Below are 15,603 nucleotides of genomic sequence, written 5' to 3'. Positions count from 1 at the left end.
CTCTGCCAAGGCCAGTGGTGTGACAGAGACATCTCTGACAAACAGGCAGGGGGGACCCCAGCGTGGGCTCTGTCCTCTTGTTCAGTCTGTTGCCCACACATCACCACAGAGCCGTCTGGAAGGACTGTGCCTACACAGGGAGGGACCAGTGTCCCTTCTCTTTAGTGACCTGTCACCCCTTTGTGTCCCCAGGAGTGCCCTGGGATGGGACACCAGCCTGCTTCCCCCAAACAGCCTCCTCGGTGTCCTTCCCATTCCCACGCGTGCTCTCCTGCCCCAGTGAGCACCAGCACTCTCCTCCCAGAGCATCCCAGGGCAGGGCTGGGACTGGCCCCGTGGCCTCCAGCCCTCAGCCCTGTGGCCTGTGCCCCTGCAGGGGCTGGGCAGGGGCAGGGCAGGTCTGGGGACCTGGGGGTGCCCACATGGAGCCCAGAGATGAGGTCATGGAACCCCCTCGGGCCCCTCAGCACCCGCCCCCGCTCCGTGCTGTCCCTGTCCCTCGGGTGACACTGGCCACGTGGCCGCTGTCCGTGAGGGTGTCCGTGTAGGGCGACACCAGGGCCAGGTCGCAGGTGGGCACGGGCCGGAGCCGGTGGGCGGCCCCCCGGCGCAGCCCCCGGTACTTGTCCCCGGCCAGGAAGTACAGGATGGGGTCGAGGCAGCTGTTGATGCTGGCCAGGGGCCGCGTGATCTTGTAGGTGAAGTTGATGATGTTGAGGGTCCGGCAGTCGGCTTGGAAGTAGCGGGAGGTGTAGTAGAGGGTGCGGGTGATGTGGAAGGGCACGAAGCAGATGGCAAAGACGGCGAGCACGATGATGATCATCTTGATGGAGCGTTTCTTGTAGGAGGGCATCCGCGGGCTGGGGCTGGAGAGGCTGGACTTGCCGAGCTGCTTGGCCATGAGGCAGTAGCACAGGACGATGACCAGGAAGGGGAGCCCGAAGAGCAGGGCCATGACAGAGGAGCTGTAGTGCACGTAATGGTCAAACTCCTCGGGCTTGGTGGTGTCGTGGCACAGGGTGGTGTTGCCCGTGGAGCTGGTGGTGACAAAGATGAGGTTGGGGATGAGGCAGATGGTGACAACGAGCCAGGCACCCACGCAGATGATGCGGGCGTGCTTGGTCTTCACCCACTTGAGGGAGCGGATGGGATGGCAGATGCCCATGTAGCGGTGGACGCTGATGCAGGTGAGGAAGAGGATGGTGCTGTAGAGGTTGGCATAGAACAGGAACCGCACGATCTTGCAGAGCCATTTCCCGAAGGGCCAGTTGTTGCGGTCGGCATAATAATAGACCAGGGTGGGGAGGGAGAGGACGTAGAGCATGTCAGACACAGCCAGGTTCACCATGTAGGTGGTGGTGGCATTCCAGGGCCTCATCCTGGAGATGAATATCCACAGGGCCCAGGAGTTGAGGGGCAGCCCCACCACGAAGACGATGCTGTAGGAGATGGGCAGCAGGATGAACTTGAACTCCTCGTCGAAGACACACTTCGCCTCGGCCACCTCAGTGGTGTTCCCTCCTGGCCAGGGAGTCGGTGTCGGTGTCCACAGGGCAACTGGGAATGTCCTCCCTGAAGTGGCCATGTTCTCCGAGCCAGATCTGGGGGAGTAGTTAATAAAAGCACATTAGTCGTCGATCCTGACCATTGTCAGGCACAAAGCGTGGAAAGGAGCCAAAGATGCCAGATTTTGCCTCCCTCCAGGAGCTTCGGCCACTTTGAGGGTTCTCTGGTTTTTCTCAGCTCATGCGCTCGGGCCTCGCGGGGCCGGGGGGGCCTGGGCAAGCCCTCCCTCTGCAGCCCCCGCAACAACACCCATCAATGAGCCCTCTGAGTGGCGCAGGGACGGAAGCATGCCGGGGACAGAGAGCCGGGCCGGCCCCGCCGGGCAGCAGCCCCACGGCGCAGCGAACAATGAGACCTTGATGAGCAACAGCAGCCCCCGGCCGGGCCAGCACAGCCTCTTGGAAGCTGCCTCAGCCTAATTGGCACCATCCTGACAATGCTGCTGCTCCCAGAGGGCTCCTTGACAGAAGAAAGGCGGGAGGAGAAGAAAGCTTTGTCTGGGGGAATGTTGTGGCCCAGAGGAATCCTGGGGGGGAGAGTGGTAAAGGAGCCTTTGGGAGACAGTGTCCCCGATGGTGAGGGGCCTCGGCTGCTGGGTATTCTCCGTAGGAGAGGGATGAGCTAAGCCCTGTGGAGAGGAGCCGCGCCGGGGCCAAGTCCCAGCTCAAGGCAGTGCAAGTTAACAAGGCAGGACGTTTCCTCCTGCACCGTGTTAGGATCAAAGGCTGGATCTGCATCCTCCTGGAAAATCACTGTGAGCACAAGCTGTCAAAGGGTCAGGTTTGCCTGTTGGATGTCTGAAGTTCAGAGCCCTCTTCTCCGTGGTGTCCAGCAAAGGACCAAGGAAGGCTGCTGGCACTCTGACCCCTCTGCACCCACCACCATCCCTGGTGAAGTGATTCCTCCAACAAGGATGGATGCTTGGATGAGTAACCTGGGAGCAGGAGCATCTGCTGTGCTGCTGGTGGGGACAAGGGCGTAGCCAAAACTGCATCTGATGGAGGGAATGCTGGTGCATCTCCAGTCTCTGTTGGCCAGAGCTCACCCAGGAGGGGCCATGTACCAGGACAGAGGAGGACTCAGGGCGACAATGGACATTAACCAGGTGTTGGTAGTACAAGGTGGAAGGACGTGTCCTCTCAGGCTCCTTCATCCCTTGGCTCCCTCATCATCCCCCTCCTGTTGGCCTTTGCCGTGAGGATGTGCAGGAATGTCCCGTAGGGTGTATCCGTGGGATGGGCCAGGCCATGCTCCTTCCTGTCCCTGCCACGCCTCGCCTGGAGAGAGCACAGGTTTGCAGAGATGCCTGTAAATGACTCAGCAGGCAGACAGGCAGGGGGTGCCTGTGGCCCCTCTGGCCGCGCTCCACGGGCTCTGTTTGAGTTGCGGGTTGAGCCTCTGGCTGGGCCCAGTTCAAACTCCCCGTGGTTCCCATCCCCCGGCGCTGTGGGAAGATCCTGCCTTTATTACAGGGATGAGTTCAGAGAGCAACAGGCAGGTCCTGATCAAACATTAACAGTGGGAAGATCTTGGTTTTTTTCCCAGAACCAGGAGTGGGAACAGCAGGTAGGAAATGCTGAGCACCTGAGTGCAGTGCCAGTGGGGTCCCACGGGGTGCTGTGCTGGTCCCAGCCCAGCGTGTCCCCACGCTGTGACACTGCTGAGGACATGAGGGACCAGGAGATTTGTTTTCCTTTTCCAACCTCTGAGCGCAAGTGAGCACAAAGCCTTGAGCTCGACCAGAGGGGAGGTGCTGCAGGGTTCAGTGCCCGAAGTCAGTGTCCGTGACACAGGTCACCAAACAACCAAGATATGAAGAAGACAGTAAATAACAGTTAATAACCTGGTGTGGGATATGCACAAGGAAAAATCCTGAGCAGCTGTGTGGTGCTGGGCTGCTCTGAGGAGAGAGCACAGGGACCCGGATTCTGGCAGCTGATACAGCCTGAGGACTGTCAGCAGCAGGATTTAACCATTCCCAAGAACATTCCTTCAAGGATAACCACCAAAAAATAGAAATGCAGCAGAAGATGGCATTTGGCAAGTTACATCTGAAGAGGTTTCGTGCGTCCTCATCTTAGTCACAACCAAAATCAGTGCTTTAAATTACTGATTCACATCAGTCCAGCCCGAGGACACGTCACCACCAGCCCCGATCCTACTCCTCACTGACACTCCCAGAAAGGCTCTCCCTGGACAAGGCCTTTCCAGCGTGAGCTTTTGAGGAGGGATCGAGTTGTGAGCCAAGAGATGGGGCTGCCTGTTGGAGCAGGAGATGGAAGGCACTGCAGGGAAAGGACATGGAGCTGAGGAGAGGGAAGGTGCTGCAGGAAGGGGAGGTGGAGCTGGGGAGATGGAAGGACACAGAGCTGGAAAGATGGAAGATGCTGCAGGGAAAGGCCACAGAGCTGGGGAGGTGATGCCCCCTCCTGCCCTGCCCATTTTGTGGATGCATGAGGGCTGCAATCCTGGGGAACCCCCTGAGCCCCTTGTCCATAGCAAGCACATCCTCTGGGATGGTGCCTGTGGACTGGCCCCCCGTGTACCCCAGGAAGCAGTGGGAAGGGGCAGGGGCCAGGCACAGGACCACTTGCTGGAGGGCACATGCTGCCCTTAGCCCTTTGCCAGAGGAACAGGAGCTGCAGCCGGGCTCGGCCATGGAGCTGGGAGACAGGGCAGAGCTCCTGTTCCTGTGTCAAAGGACCTGGTGGGATCCACAGCTGTCCCCAGGCCAAGGTGCCCCCAGCAGCTGGATGAGGCTTCCAGCCCTGGGGGTTTGTGGGGACATTGGAAAAGTACCAATGAAATGAATGAGTGGGGCAGCACCAGAGGCAGGGGCAGCCCTGGAGCCGAAGTCATTGGGACAGGATGGGGATCTGGTGCTAGGGATCTGGAGCAGGAGCTCGGAGAGGGCAGGCAAGAGCAGATTTCAGAGCAGCCACCAAGGGCTGGGTGAGCCTGGGACTAGCTGCTGCTGGAGCATGGGAAAAACAGGGCTTTTCTTCTCGCCTAAGCTCTTGGAAATTGCAAAACAAGGGGAAATTGTGCAAAACATCCTGCAGAAGGACCCTTGTCCCTAATCGCCACGTGGTTAGTGCAGCCAAAGCCCCGGCACAAGGGGACATGACCTAATTCCAATCCTTCCCTTTGCCTGGAAGAGCAGCCAAAGCACGCTCTGCCGGCACTGCTGGGCACTGGGGACACCTCCCTGGGGACACCAGAGAGGTCGGGCCCTTCCCTCGCTGCCCATCACATCCCGAGGTGACCCCTGCTCAGCAGGGTGGGGGTGAGGGGTTCCTTCCCCCCTTGGGTGGGCTGTCCCCGTCCCCCAGAACCCCATGGTGTCAGGCTGAGCCACAACAGCCCTAGGACAGCTTCCCCTGCAAGGAGACAGCGATTTGGGGGATGGAGAGGAGGATGAAGGAGAGGATGTGCTGGGAAGGATGAAGGCCCTTGGTGATAGTGGTGGTGCATTAGGGAGGAGGATGTACGGAGGGATTTGGGGATGGGGAGAACTGGCTGACTCCCACCCCACACCCATCTAGCCCTGGGGATCCCACCCCTGCCCCTCAGCCCCAGAGCCCAGCTGGGATTGTGTGGCCATGGCAGGGCCTCCCCAGCTGCTGCTGTCCCCAAAATGGGCTGCCCCACTCACCTGCGACCCGGGCAGCTCTCACGAGTGGGGCCCCCCCGGGGAGTGCCCGTTCCCCACGGGGCAGGAGGCCATGCCGAGGGGCTGCAGGCTGCCCTTTGCCGTGCCCTGCCGTGCTGTGCCCGCTCCCGCTCTCCCACGGCCGGGAGCAAAGTGCCCAGGAAAGGCAGGGCTGGAGGCGGGCGGAGGCGGAGGCAGGAGCTGGAGCTGCCCCAGGGCTCTGCCCCACTGCACTCCCATCCCTCCATCGTCCTCGCAGGCTTTGGGCCACCTGCAGCTCCTGCAGCAGCCCCCTGGGCATGGGGTGTGTGGGCCTCTGCCATGGGGACCACGGCCCCCTGCCCATGGGGCCACAGCCCCTCACTCATGGGGACCATGGTCCCTCAACCACAAAGGCCACAGCCCCTCATCCATGGGGACCGTGTACCCCCACCCATGGGGACCACAGCCCCTCACTCATAAGGACCATGAGTCCCTCAGCCACAAGGGCCACAGCCCCTCATCCATGGATTGCGTCCCCCCGCCCATGGGGACCGTGGCCCCTCGCCCACCCCGGCAGCCCCCCTGCCCCACGCTGTCCCAGCAGTGCCCGCACCCCGGAGCGCTGCTCCGCTGCCCCCCAGCCCTGCGAGGCCATCCTGGGGACAAAAGGTGGCCAGTGCCACCTTGAGGCCAGCCCGGGCATCGTGTCCCCAAACCCAGGGCCACCTTGGGTGTCGCAGCAGTCGGGACGCTGCCGGGTCGTGGTGTCCCTGTGTTTGGGGGTAGCGTGTCCCCCGCTCCCTGTGCTGCTCAGAGGAATTCACCTCCTTTGCGAGGGCAGTGGGAGAAGGGCGGGTGCTGAGCTCACCTGGCGGGTTTGTGATGAACGGGGATCACAGGGGGGCAACGGGTGCACCCCGAGATGTGTGGGGGCCACGACCGTGAGCAGGCTGGCTTGGAGGGAGCAGGGGGCGAGGTCCTGGGGCACCCCGGGGATGCTCGGCCACCGAGGGAGGACACGGGGGAACCCGCGTGTGCAGGGCTGAGGGGACACATCCGGAGGGGAATTGTGCCACCGTGAATACCCGTGAAGGCAGAGCCAGCCCGTGGGACCCCCACGGGACCCCGGGCAAAGGGCAGTCTCGAGGGTCGGGGTGTGCAGGGTGCCCCATGGAACACTGGGAGGCGGGCGGCAATGTGCTGGAGCAGCCGGAACATCGGGAGCTGTTTTCCCCGCCTGGATCGGCTCGGCTTGGCGCGCTCCCTCCTTGCCCCTGAGCAGAATCAGGTGTACACACACCCCTCCAGCCCCTGCGACTTTATTAGGGATAGGGATAGCAATGGGCATCCTGTAAGGAACTGGCCTCGGGAGCGGCTGCTGTAGGGAAAGTCCTCTGGGAATGGCAATCCGAGCAGGGCTGAGCCCGGGAGGAGGGAGCAGCTGCCGAGGCCGCAGGCTGGGCTGGGCACGGATGCGCTACATCCAGACGGGATGCGGGTTGGCCGCCTGACGGGGCTGAGCCCCGAGGTCCAGCGCGCCCAGTGCTCCCCTCTTCCCGAGGGGCCTCGGCACCTCCCGGCAGGGCCGCGGGGGCGGCTCCAGCACACGGTGGGTCTGGCGCAGCGGGATCTCCTGGGTGTCCCCTCTGCCCTCGGGGGACACCTGGCTCGGGTGGGTGGCCACGTGCAGCGCGGACAGCGAGCAGTCCCCCAGCCCCGCCGCGTCCCGAGCCAGGATGGCCGATTTGGGTCTCTTGTGGTGGCCCACTCCGGGGGGGCTGAGTGGGTGCCCACAGGATGGGCTCGGTGCCCCATAGCGGGGTCGGCCACCCCACTGCTCCTCCCCTGAGGGCGAAGGGACCCGCGGCCCGGGGGGGCTCCAGCGCCGCTGGCCCCCGGCCGGGCTCTCTGCCTGCTTGTTGGGGGCTTCATCGGGGGCTGGGATCCACGTGTTGGGGACCCCCTCGAAGATGAAGTAGGCTGGGTTGGTGTAGCCGGTGGCCTCGGGGAGGCTGCGGGGCCGGCTTCTGCGGAACAGAGCGGGAGAGGGCTCAGCATCCCCCACGGCCGCGGCTCGCGGTGGGGCCGAGCCCGGTCGGGTACCTGCGGGGCTGCAGGGGTGGTTTGGGGCGCAGCGGGGTGTCTGTCACCGGCTCAGCATCCTCCTCCTCAAAGCTGATCCACTCTGCAAAGGCACCCAAGTCTGGGCTCACCCCACGGCCGGGGTCCAGGGGGCAGTGTGGGCACGGGCAGCCCCACACCACGTCCTGGGTGTCCCTGAGCCCAGCGCTGGGAGGGGCTTGTGTGCCCCCCGTACCATAGAGCCTCTCGCGGGTGCTGCGCCGCTCCGTGGGCACTCGGACCCGCATCCAGCCGCGTATGGAGCCCGTCTCCTCACCACGGTGGAAGAGGAAGGTCTCGAACTGCTGTGCTGTGCTGCCAATCATTGACCTCAGGGCAATGCAGCACTCGCCTGGGGGCACAGCAGGCACCCGTGTCAGCCCCTGGGGGGGCAGCTGAGCCCCCCGTGTGCAGCAGCACTCTGGAATATGTTGGGTGCCACTGTTCCTCCTGCCAAGCTCCAGCTGCCAAACCTTACACCCAGCAGGCTGTTACCTGTGGGGCTGTGCTTGGCACCCTCATGCCATCACGGTGTCCCCATGTCACCATCCTGCACCTACCGTAGGATTCGCAGCTCTCCACGCCCTTGATGCTGAGAAGCAGGTGCTGGTCCCCCAGGTACTCCAGGTCTGGCAGGATGGGGTTCAGCTGCATGTGGAGAGAGGGGTGCTCTGGGGGCTGCTGCAGGGTAGGGGGGCACAGGGAGGCTCTGCCCTGGGGCTGGTGACAGGGTTTGGATCTGAGTCCAGGGTTTAGATTCAGAGGGAGGGATGGGGAAGAGGAGGCAGGAGGATGCTCCAGGGCTGTGTACCACAGGCAGATGCTTTGCGGACCAGCCCAACTTGAGGAATCCAGGGATGTCACAGTTCTGGAAGGTGTTCTCCCCGCTCCGCTGCATCTCTGTGGGGGACAGCGGGGGCACAGCTCCAGCAGGGCCAGCTCACCCCCTTGATGCACCCCAGCACCCTGGGCACCCCCTCACCCTCCAGGCAGTAGGAGTGGAACTCGATGTAGCACTTGCTGCGGCTGGTGGTTTTCAGGATCACCTCGAGGCTCTCCCACTCGATGCAGGCCAGCGCCTTGGGGCTGGAGCCAGGGGCTGCAGGCAGGTACCAGTGGGTCAGCGTCTGCCAGGGCTCACCCCAAACCGGGCACGGGGGTGACACACCCCAACCCCTTACCCTCCTTGGGCACAAACTGCGACGTCACTCCCACCTCGAAGGTGGCAAAGACGGGCGAGTGGTCGCTGGTCACGATGTCATCGGTGCAGCCTGGATGGTGGCAGGGGTCAGCTGGGTGACAGTCCCCAAGCCCTGGGGTCCTGGGCAGCACTGGCCACCCCAAGCTCCCCCATTGCTGGGTTTTCACTCACCGTAGGAGTTACAGACCACGTGGGTCTCTGGGTGTGACTTCCACAGGATGCGATCACACCACGAGGGGACGTTGATCCTCACCTGGAAGCAGGGAAAGTAGTTGGTGCTGATCCCCTCGGGTGTGGCTCCCCCAGCCCAAAAAGACCTTCCAGCACCCCAGAAAGTGAGTTCCCTCCTGCCCAGACCCCCTCTGGGGAGGGAACAGGATGGTGGAGGTGTGGGGGAGGAGATCACCATGCAACCCCTTGGCACCCTGCTGCCACCATTCCCAGAGATGTCCTGTTTGGAAGGAGGCTTCAGGAACTCACCCCCGTGGGCTTGAACTTCTGCCACACGTAGGTGTCCCGGGAGCCCCGCTCGTACCGGTACGTGGGGGGGAAGGAGATGTCACCTTCACCTGGGAACAAAGACATGGAGGTGGTGCAGGGACCATTGTCCCTGCCTGTCCCCACAGCAACTGTCCCTGTAGGGAGTCCCCATGTGAGGCTCACACCGACAGCTGGCACCCCTGGCACAGTGCACATCAAGGTCCCCCAGGCTCTGGGCACCTTGTGCAGGGCTGTGCCAGGACAGGGGACCCCTGAGTGCTGGGGGTGGCACAGGGGGAGGGCTGTGGGGACCCCGGGTGCCACTGTCCCAGTGGGGGGAGCAGCGCCCTTGTCCCCACACTCACTGAATCGCAGGAACACCTTGTTCTTCTCCCGCTCCAGGTTGAGCTGGTCCACAGCCAAGAGGGCTTGAAACTCCTTCTTGGTGACATGGGCAAGGATGTCCTGTGTTGAGGGGGAAGGGTTAGTGAGCCCCAGGGGCTCCTCTCGCCCTGCTGACCCCAGCGTGGTCCCTGTGGGGTCCCACCTCCATGCCCATGTCCAGGCGGTAGTTGAGGTCCCCAAACCAGAAGAGGTGGGTGAAGCGCAGGGTGAGGTCGAAGCCCCCCAGACGTTTGTCACCCAGGACCAGGGAGTGCAGGATGTCGCTGTAGTTCTGGTTACGCCTGTGGGGGGGGAATGGCAGCACCATGTGAGCAACCCTGTGTGAGACACCTCATCCTCATCCTGCCCCTGCTGGGTGGGGACAGGGACAGCCCATCAGCACTCCTCCAGCCCCCTGAGACACCCACCTGCCCTGGGGCAGCCCCATCCCTCCGAGCCCCTCCATCACCTGTGGATCTTCTCACTGCCGGAGGTCAGGTGGCAGTTGATGAAGCCAAAGGAGGTCCCGTTGAAAAGGAAGGAGACACCCACAGCTCCCTTGTTTCCTGCAGGGATGTGCTGCCACTGAGCTCTGGGGGAGCCCAGAGGTCCTGTCCTGGCCCTTGGGCTGCTCCCTCATTCTGGGCATCCCATCCCATGCCATCCCTACCCAGTGTGTTGGCGATCCCGGTTTTCACGCTGGAGGTGCGGACGTGGCTGATGCGCCGCTCGTGCTCCGGTTTCACCAGCACCACGATCTTGATGCTCCAGAGGCACTGCAGGGCCACCTGTGGAGGGGCAGGGGGTGAGCCTGCCTGCCCCCCACGCTGCCCCATGGCCGGGTGTGGTGGGGATGGAGATGCAGGTAGGTCAGCCAGCCCGTCCCTGACTGCAGGGCAGGGCACTCCTGGAGTCCGTGGGGCACAGGAGGTTCCCTGGGCTGCATTTGGGGGGGGAGAGGGCCCTGGGGTAGTGGCTGTTGGTAACCAGCTCCCTGAGCCTGCTGGGGATGGCTTTGGGCTGCTGGGATCAGGTGTCTCTGGCACAGCCAGGGGTCCAGGCCGTTACCACTCGGTAGTCGATGGCCATGAGGGTCTTGAGGGAGGCGCGCAGGAACTCGACCCACTCGCGGTCGCCCAGGGAGTTCTCCTGGGTACCGATGACGTAGATGTCGTGGGGGATGCAGGCTGTGGTCTCGTCCTGGGTGTGCCCCAGGCCCCTCGAGGTCAGCCAGGAGGCCAGGGAGCGGGGGGGTGGGGTGCTGCCTGCAAGAAGGGACACGGGTCACCGGGGAGGGGACACGGGCCAGGCTCCTCCAGCTCCACTACAGCCATACCCTGTGCATGCCCAGGAGCTGCCGGGGTGGGAAGCATCATGCCAGCCCTATGGTTCACCCACGTCCATCCCAGACTGATGCTGGGATTTACAGCCTAAAACCCTCTCAGTATCCCAGCTCCTCTGTTTCACTAACACCCACCAGGTGAGTGGATCACGATGAGACAGGCAAACCCAAAAGCAACCAGGTTGGTGTCTTGTCCAGCCTCCTCCTCCCACCAAGGAGCAGCTCTGACCTGAGGCTTCCTGGGGTGGCTCCCTGCAGCCCTCACCTCCCAAAACCCACCCAAGCTCACAAGAGCCTCCCAGGACAACGTGACCTTCTCCTGACCCCTTACCCATGTTCCATGTCCCGATGTACACTGAGACGAGCTCAGGCTCATCCAGGTTGGAGTGCTGGATCTTCATCAGCTGCAGTAGCTGGCAAAAGGCCTCTCGCTTCTGTGGGATGATGAAGGTGTTTTAGGGTCTCAAAGGGGAAGAGGGGAGGCACAGCACCTTGGGATTGGAGGAATGTCACCCCCAGGCATAGGAGGGGTGGTCTCGGCCCTGAGATCATTCCTTTGCTGCTTCCCAATGGCTCCATTGCCCCAGGACCTGCAGGTGCCACTTACCCTCGCGCTGGGGAAGACGAAGTCCCTGCCCAGGCTCCTCTGGGACTCCCGGGCCCACACCAGCCTCACCTTGCTCTGCACACTCTGGTACTTGATCAGCTGCAGGACTGAATGACAGGTGTCGGGGGGCAGTGGTGGACTCCACCTCCCACCGTGGGGGTGACAGGCAGCGTGGGATGGGGGGTCAAGGTGTGACATGGTCTGTGGCCCATCACCCCGGCGTCAGGCCTGTGCCAGGGAATCCTACAGCCCCAAAGGGTCCTATTGGCAGCCCACCGGGGGTCAGCAGCCGCTTACTTTTGTCCTGTGGGATCACCTCCTCCGGGGACCCGCTGTCCCGCTTGGTGACGGCCACCGTGCCCGACTCCACATCCACCAGCAGGACCACGCGCTGAGACTTGCCCGCCTTCACCTGCACAGGGGGACGTGGCTCCCGGGTCTGTCCCACGCCTGCCCTGCCCCAGCAGCGACACCGGGGCCCTGCTGTGCCCCCTGCCCTCACCTCGAAGCTCTGCACAGCCAAGGGCTTGGCAGACGGGGGTGGCCCCACCACCGCGCTGGGCAGTGCCAGGTTGTGCTTCGACACTGTCTCCTGCAGCGACTTCAGCACCTGCCGCAGAGATGGGCACTGCTCTGGGGGCACTGGGCTAACTGGGAGCCCTGGGCACCCTGCCCTGGCAGGCACCCTGGGGCTGTGCCACTGCCAGCAGCTTGGTCTGCTGGAGGGTTTAATTTAGGTGAGGGATTTGCTGGATCAGAATTAACCCCCAGCCCGGGGCATGGCTGTGCCTCCCTCTACACCCAGCCTGGCACCGTGGCGTGGGGACAGGCACCTTCTTCTCCAGCGAAGAGAGGAGATGGTTGACAGTGGATATCTTGTGGAGGAGCAGCTCAAGGTCTGGATCGCTGGTCAGGAGACCCTGAGGAGAAGGATGGATATTTCTGGAGCAGCACAGTGGCACTGGACTGGTGGATTCCTCGTGGTGGGTCTGTGCTACACCCCAAGATGTGGGGGGATCTGGCGGGGGAAGCAGCTGTGGCTGTGGGGGGACTCACCTGTTCCCTGGCTGGGCTGCAAGGGGACACAGGGGGGTCGAACACCCTGGCCAGTGTCTCCAGACCCGCCAGAGTGAAGTCGATCTCACTGCAGGGGAGGAGAGGAGCAAGTCAGAGCCAGCGTGGGCATCTCCCGAGCCTTGATGGCAAGGCTCAGCCACCATAGGGGGATGGGGACAGGGTGGGTGACCCCAGGGGGTGTCCCTGCTCCAGCCCTGCCACTCCTGGCCCACTGACCTGTGCAGTGGCTGGCAGGCCGTGGCCAGGGCAGTGCTGAGGTGCTGCAGCTGTGGGTGCCCGAGGCACAGGGCCTGTGGGTCCAGCTGCACGTGGTGGTTCAGGTACTCGGCCACGAAGCCCATGAAGTCGCTGGCAGGGCTGCAAGAGGGGTGGGCATAAAGACCCCCCCGGGCATGCCCGTCCCACCCCCAGTGCCAGCCCGGGGTGGGCAGGGGTGCATTACCTGCTGTGGACCTGCTCCTGCAGCCTCTGGTGCAGCTGCTGTGGGATGTGGGTCTGGCTGGCCATGGGAGCGCTGGGCCATGTGCCCACCATGGCTGGCACTGCGTGCCTCCCGCCCCGGCCATCCTCCCCATCTGTGGACAGAGTTCAGCCAGCTCAGTGGGACCTTTCCCTACCCCCAGCCTGGCACAGCCCCCCCGTCCCCTCCCCAGCTCACCCAAGTCGTCGTCGGGCACCCACCGTGCCCGGTGCACGGGGTAGAGCAGGGGAGTCACCAGCCCGTTGTTGGGGTGCTGGTAGGCACAGATCAGGTCAGGGAGGGTGTGGAAACACTGGGCTTGGATGCCCTGGATGGTCTGGGAGGCAGAGGAGGGGAAGCAGCGTCACATCCCGTCCTCTGCCAGGAGACCCGTGGGTGAGGACCCATTAGGAGCGTGGAGACATCTGCCTGGTTCAGCAGACATGGACCCCCAGGATGCTCTTTTTAGGGGACAGAAAGGGCAGCTGCAGAGGGCTGGGTACCAGGAGAAACCCTGAAGTAACACCAGAGGGGAAGTGAAGCTGAGCCAGCGGCCAGGACAGACACCTTGGAGACAGGTATGACGAGAATAGGGTCTGTGTGGCCAGGCTGGGGCAGGGGACAGTGGCAGGAAGGGGAAGAGTGTTTTACTGTGGGGAGGCATCTTTGAGCTGAAGGAGTGGCTGCAAAGTGCTCACATCCTGCAGCTCGTGCAGAAAACAAACCACAGGCTGGGGCTCATGAGGCTGGGGAGAGTGAGGAGCACCCCAGGCCCTCCACAGCTACATCCTGCCCATGCCCCAGCTCAGGGGCACTACCCAGGGCAGGAGGGACCCTGGGGGGCATCCGCTGCTGTGCACCCCCACACACCCACCTGCACTGAGAGCAGCCCCTCGTCATCTGGGAGGATGCGATAGGTGTGGACGTGCCGCTGGAACCTGGGAGAGAGCAGGTGAGGGTCCCCCATGGCACTGCCCATGGCATTGCAGGCATGTGGCAGCGTTGGGGGCCCAGTTCTGAGGCAAACACCCTGTCCCCTCAGCAGAGGGAGGAACTGGGCTCACATTTCTGGAAATAAAAGCCTCACCCTTGGTCCAGGGTGTGTGCCCCTTGCAGGGAGGATGTGCAGTGTCCCCCTGCCTCCAAACAGCACAGTCATGGCATGGCCATGACTCCACCAGCATTCCCTGGGGCACCCACAGCCCCGTGGTTCCACGTGGCACTGAAGGCTTTGGGCACCTCAGAGCCCGTTGCTCTGCTCCCCATGGCTGTGACAGCCTGGTCGTACTCGCCCTGAGGCCACTGCACATCCCTGCCTGTGCCACCACCCTGTGGCACCAGCCTGGACTCTTTACTCGAGTCCTGCAGCCCCCCAGGTCCCTCAGCACCACGTGTTTGCAATTTGTCCCACACACGGGGCCAGGCCTGTGTAGGAAGGGGGGGCATCCTGCCAAACCCGCCAGCACAGGCAGGAAGGGTGCAGAGCAGGAAAGATGCAGGCAGCAGCAGGGGTGCAGGCAGCAGGAAGGGTGCAGACAGCCCCAGCAGGCAGCTCTCAGGGGCTGTACCCCTGGTTCCAGGTTCAGGGATGGCAAGAGGCCTCGTGTTGGGGATGCACCCCAAAGTCCCAGCACTGGAGTTGCTCACAGTGGGCATCATGGTCCGGATGTGGCCATGTTGGTGGGTAAGGGAGAGGGGATGTTTGTTTTTGCAGAGGGAGGGAGGTGTGTGTCAGCCTCTCCTGCTCCCACGAGTGTGGCCAGGCCAGTGGGCTGCCCAAAATGGCTCAGCCTGCCTTGGATTTTGGGTTCTCCCTTCAGCAGCCACAGTGCTGGGTGGCCCAGGCTTCATCTGCTCCCAAGGACACAGGGGTTCTCCAGTGGTCTGACCTGGGGATCACTCAAAAACCCTGGTGCCAGGGAGCTGGCACCCCGCTCATCCCACTGGGGGTTTGGCAGTGCCTGGAGCAGGGAGAGGGACAGGGATGCCAGTGAGGGGCAGGAGAGAAGCCAGGAGCAGGGACTCACAGGAGGCAGAGGGCATATGCCCCCGCAACCGACTCGCTGTCCCGCACGAGGAAGGAGCCGTCCCGCCCGGCCCTGGCCAGCAGCTCCTCGGCCTCCACCCTGCTGATGTCCCGGTGGTACCAGCTGGCTGCTGCCATCCTGCTGTGCCCTGTCCCTGTCCCAGCCCCACATCCAGCTCAGCAGTGCCTGCTGGCCATGCGCTGGCCCACGGGGGCAGGTGAAGGGGGTGCTGTGGGGGTCCCTCGGTCCCCAAGCGCGGTGCTGCCCACAGGTCCCAGCGGGTGAGGAGCAGCCCCTGAGGAGAAGCTCACGGGGACAGAGTGCCCCACGGCCAGGCAGCGTGGCAGAGGCAGGACCAGGGCGGCAGCTGGTGGAGGCTGGGAGTCTGGATAATCCTCATGGCGGAGGCTCCAGCCTGCAGGGAGCACAGGGGCAGGTCAGTGGGAGGATCAGTCCCATGGGGGAGCAGCCTGGGGCCACCATCCTGCCCCGGTGTGTGGCGAGGACAGGCCATGCTGGTGCCCCGGGGGCACACAGGGGTCTGATGCCACCCCCCACACTCACCGTCCCTCTCAGACGCCGTGGGGACTCCCGGGGTTCCTGTAGGGTGCTGTGGGCAGTGAGCTGAACTTTTCAGGTGCAGCCAAGCAGCAGCAGAACCGTGATGCTGCACTGGCCTCTCTGGGCTCCCTCCGGTGGGTCAC

The 15,603-nt window shown here is 63.4% G+C and overlaps 2 protein-coding genes across 2 annotated transcripts; both read right to left on the bottom strand.

Moving 5' to 3' along the window:
- Positions 1-388: 388 nt before the first annotated feature.
- Positions 389-5,295, bottom strand: P2RY4 (pyrimidinergic receptor P2Y4). Its single transcript, XM_027725873.2, has 2 exons — positions 5,222-5,295; positions 389-1,601 (listed from the first exon to the last, which is right to left on the bottom strand). Exon 2 carries the CDS (start codon positions 1,583-1,585, stop codon positions 464-466), a length of 1,122 nt encoding a protein of 373 aa, XP_027581674.1. The 5' UTR covers positions 1,586-1,601; positions 5,222-5,295; the 3' UTR covers positions 389-463.
- Positions 5,296-6,677: 1,382 nt separating this feature from the next.
- Positions 6,678-15,036, bottom strand: LOC113989882 (phosphatidylinositol 3,4,5-trisphosphate 5-phosphatase 2-like). The gene is made up of 25 exons (XM_027724813.2): positions 14,900-15,036; positions 13,747-13,810; positions 13,071-13,209; positions 12,855-12,987; positions 12,629-12,769; positions 12,392-12,479; positions 12,169-12,255; positions 11,838-11,945; positions 11,633-11,747; positions 11,336-11,442; positions 11,060-11,162; positions 10,455-10,651; positions 10,057-10,174; positions 9,856-9,952; positions 9,550-9,688; positions 9,368-9,467; positions 9,003-9,091; positions 8,694-8,775; positions 8,503-8,592; positions 8,304-8,420; positions 8,133-8,221; positions 7,882-7,969; positions 7,518-7,673; positions 7,304-7,385; positions 6,678-7,227 (listed from the first exon to the last, which is right to left on the bottom strand). Exons 1-25 carry the CDS (start codon positions 15,034-15,036, stop codon positions 6,678-6,680), a joined length of 3,216 nt encoding a protein of 1,071 aa, XP_027580614.2.
- Positions 15,037-15,603: the final 567 nt, after the last annotated feature.

This window comes from Pipra filicauda, unplaced genomic scaffold, assembly GCF_003945595.2.
Source record: "Pipra filicauda isolate LSUMZ 115617 unplaced genomic scaffold, ASM394559v2 scaffold9_size5747161_pilon, whole genome shotgun sequence".
NCBI classification, from domain to species: Eukaryota; Metazoa; Chordata; class Aves; order Passeriformes; family Pipridae; genus Pipra; species Pipra filicauda.
This window is presented reverse-complemented; position numbering and strand designations above follow the sequence as displayed.

What these genes read in the sequence shown, in the direction of transcription:
- P2RY4 (XM_027725873.2), bottom strand. Translation starts at nt 1,585, where the DNA reads ATGGCCACTTCAGGGAGGACATTCCCAGTTGCCCTGTGGACACCGACA.
- LOC113989882 (XM_027724813.2), bottom strand. Translation starts at nt 15,036, where the DNA reads ATGGCAGCAGCCAGCTGGTACCACCGGGACATCAGCAGGGTGGAGGCC. An exon ending in GCATATGCCCTCTGCCTCCT is followed by an intron (nt 13,811 to 14,899) that starts GTGAGTCCCTGC and finishes GCTCTCTCCCAG; the next exon opens with GTTCCAGCGGCACGTCCACA. An exon ending in CAAGGTGTTCCTGCGATTCA is followed by an intron (nt 9,092 to 9,367) that starts GTGAGTGTGGGG and finishes CTTTGTTCCCAG; the next exon opens with GTGAAGGTGACATCTCCTTC.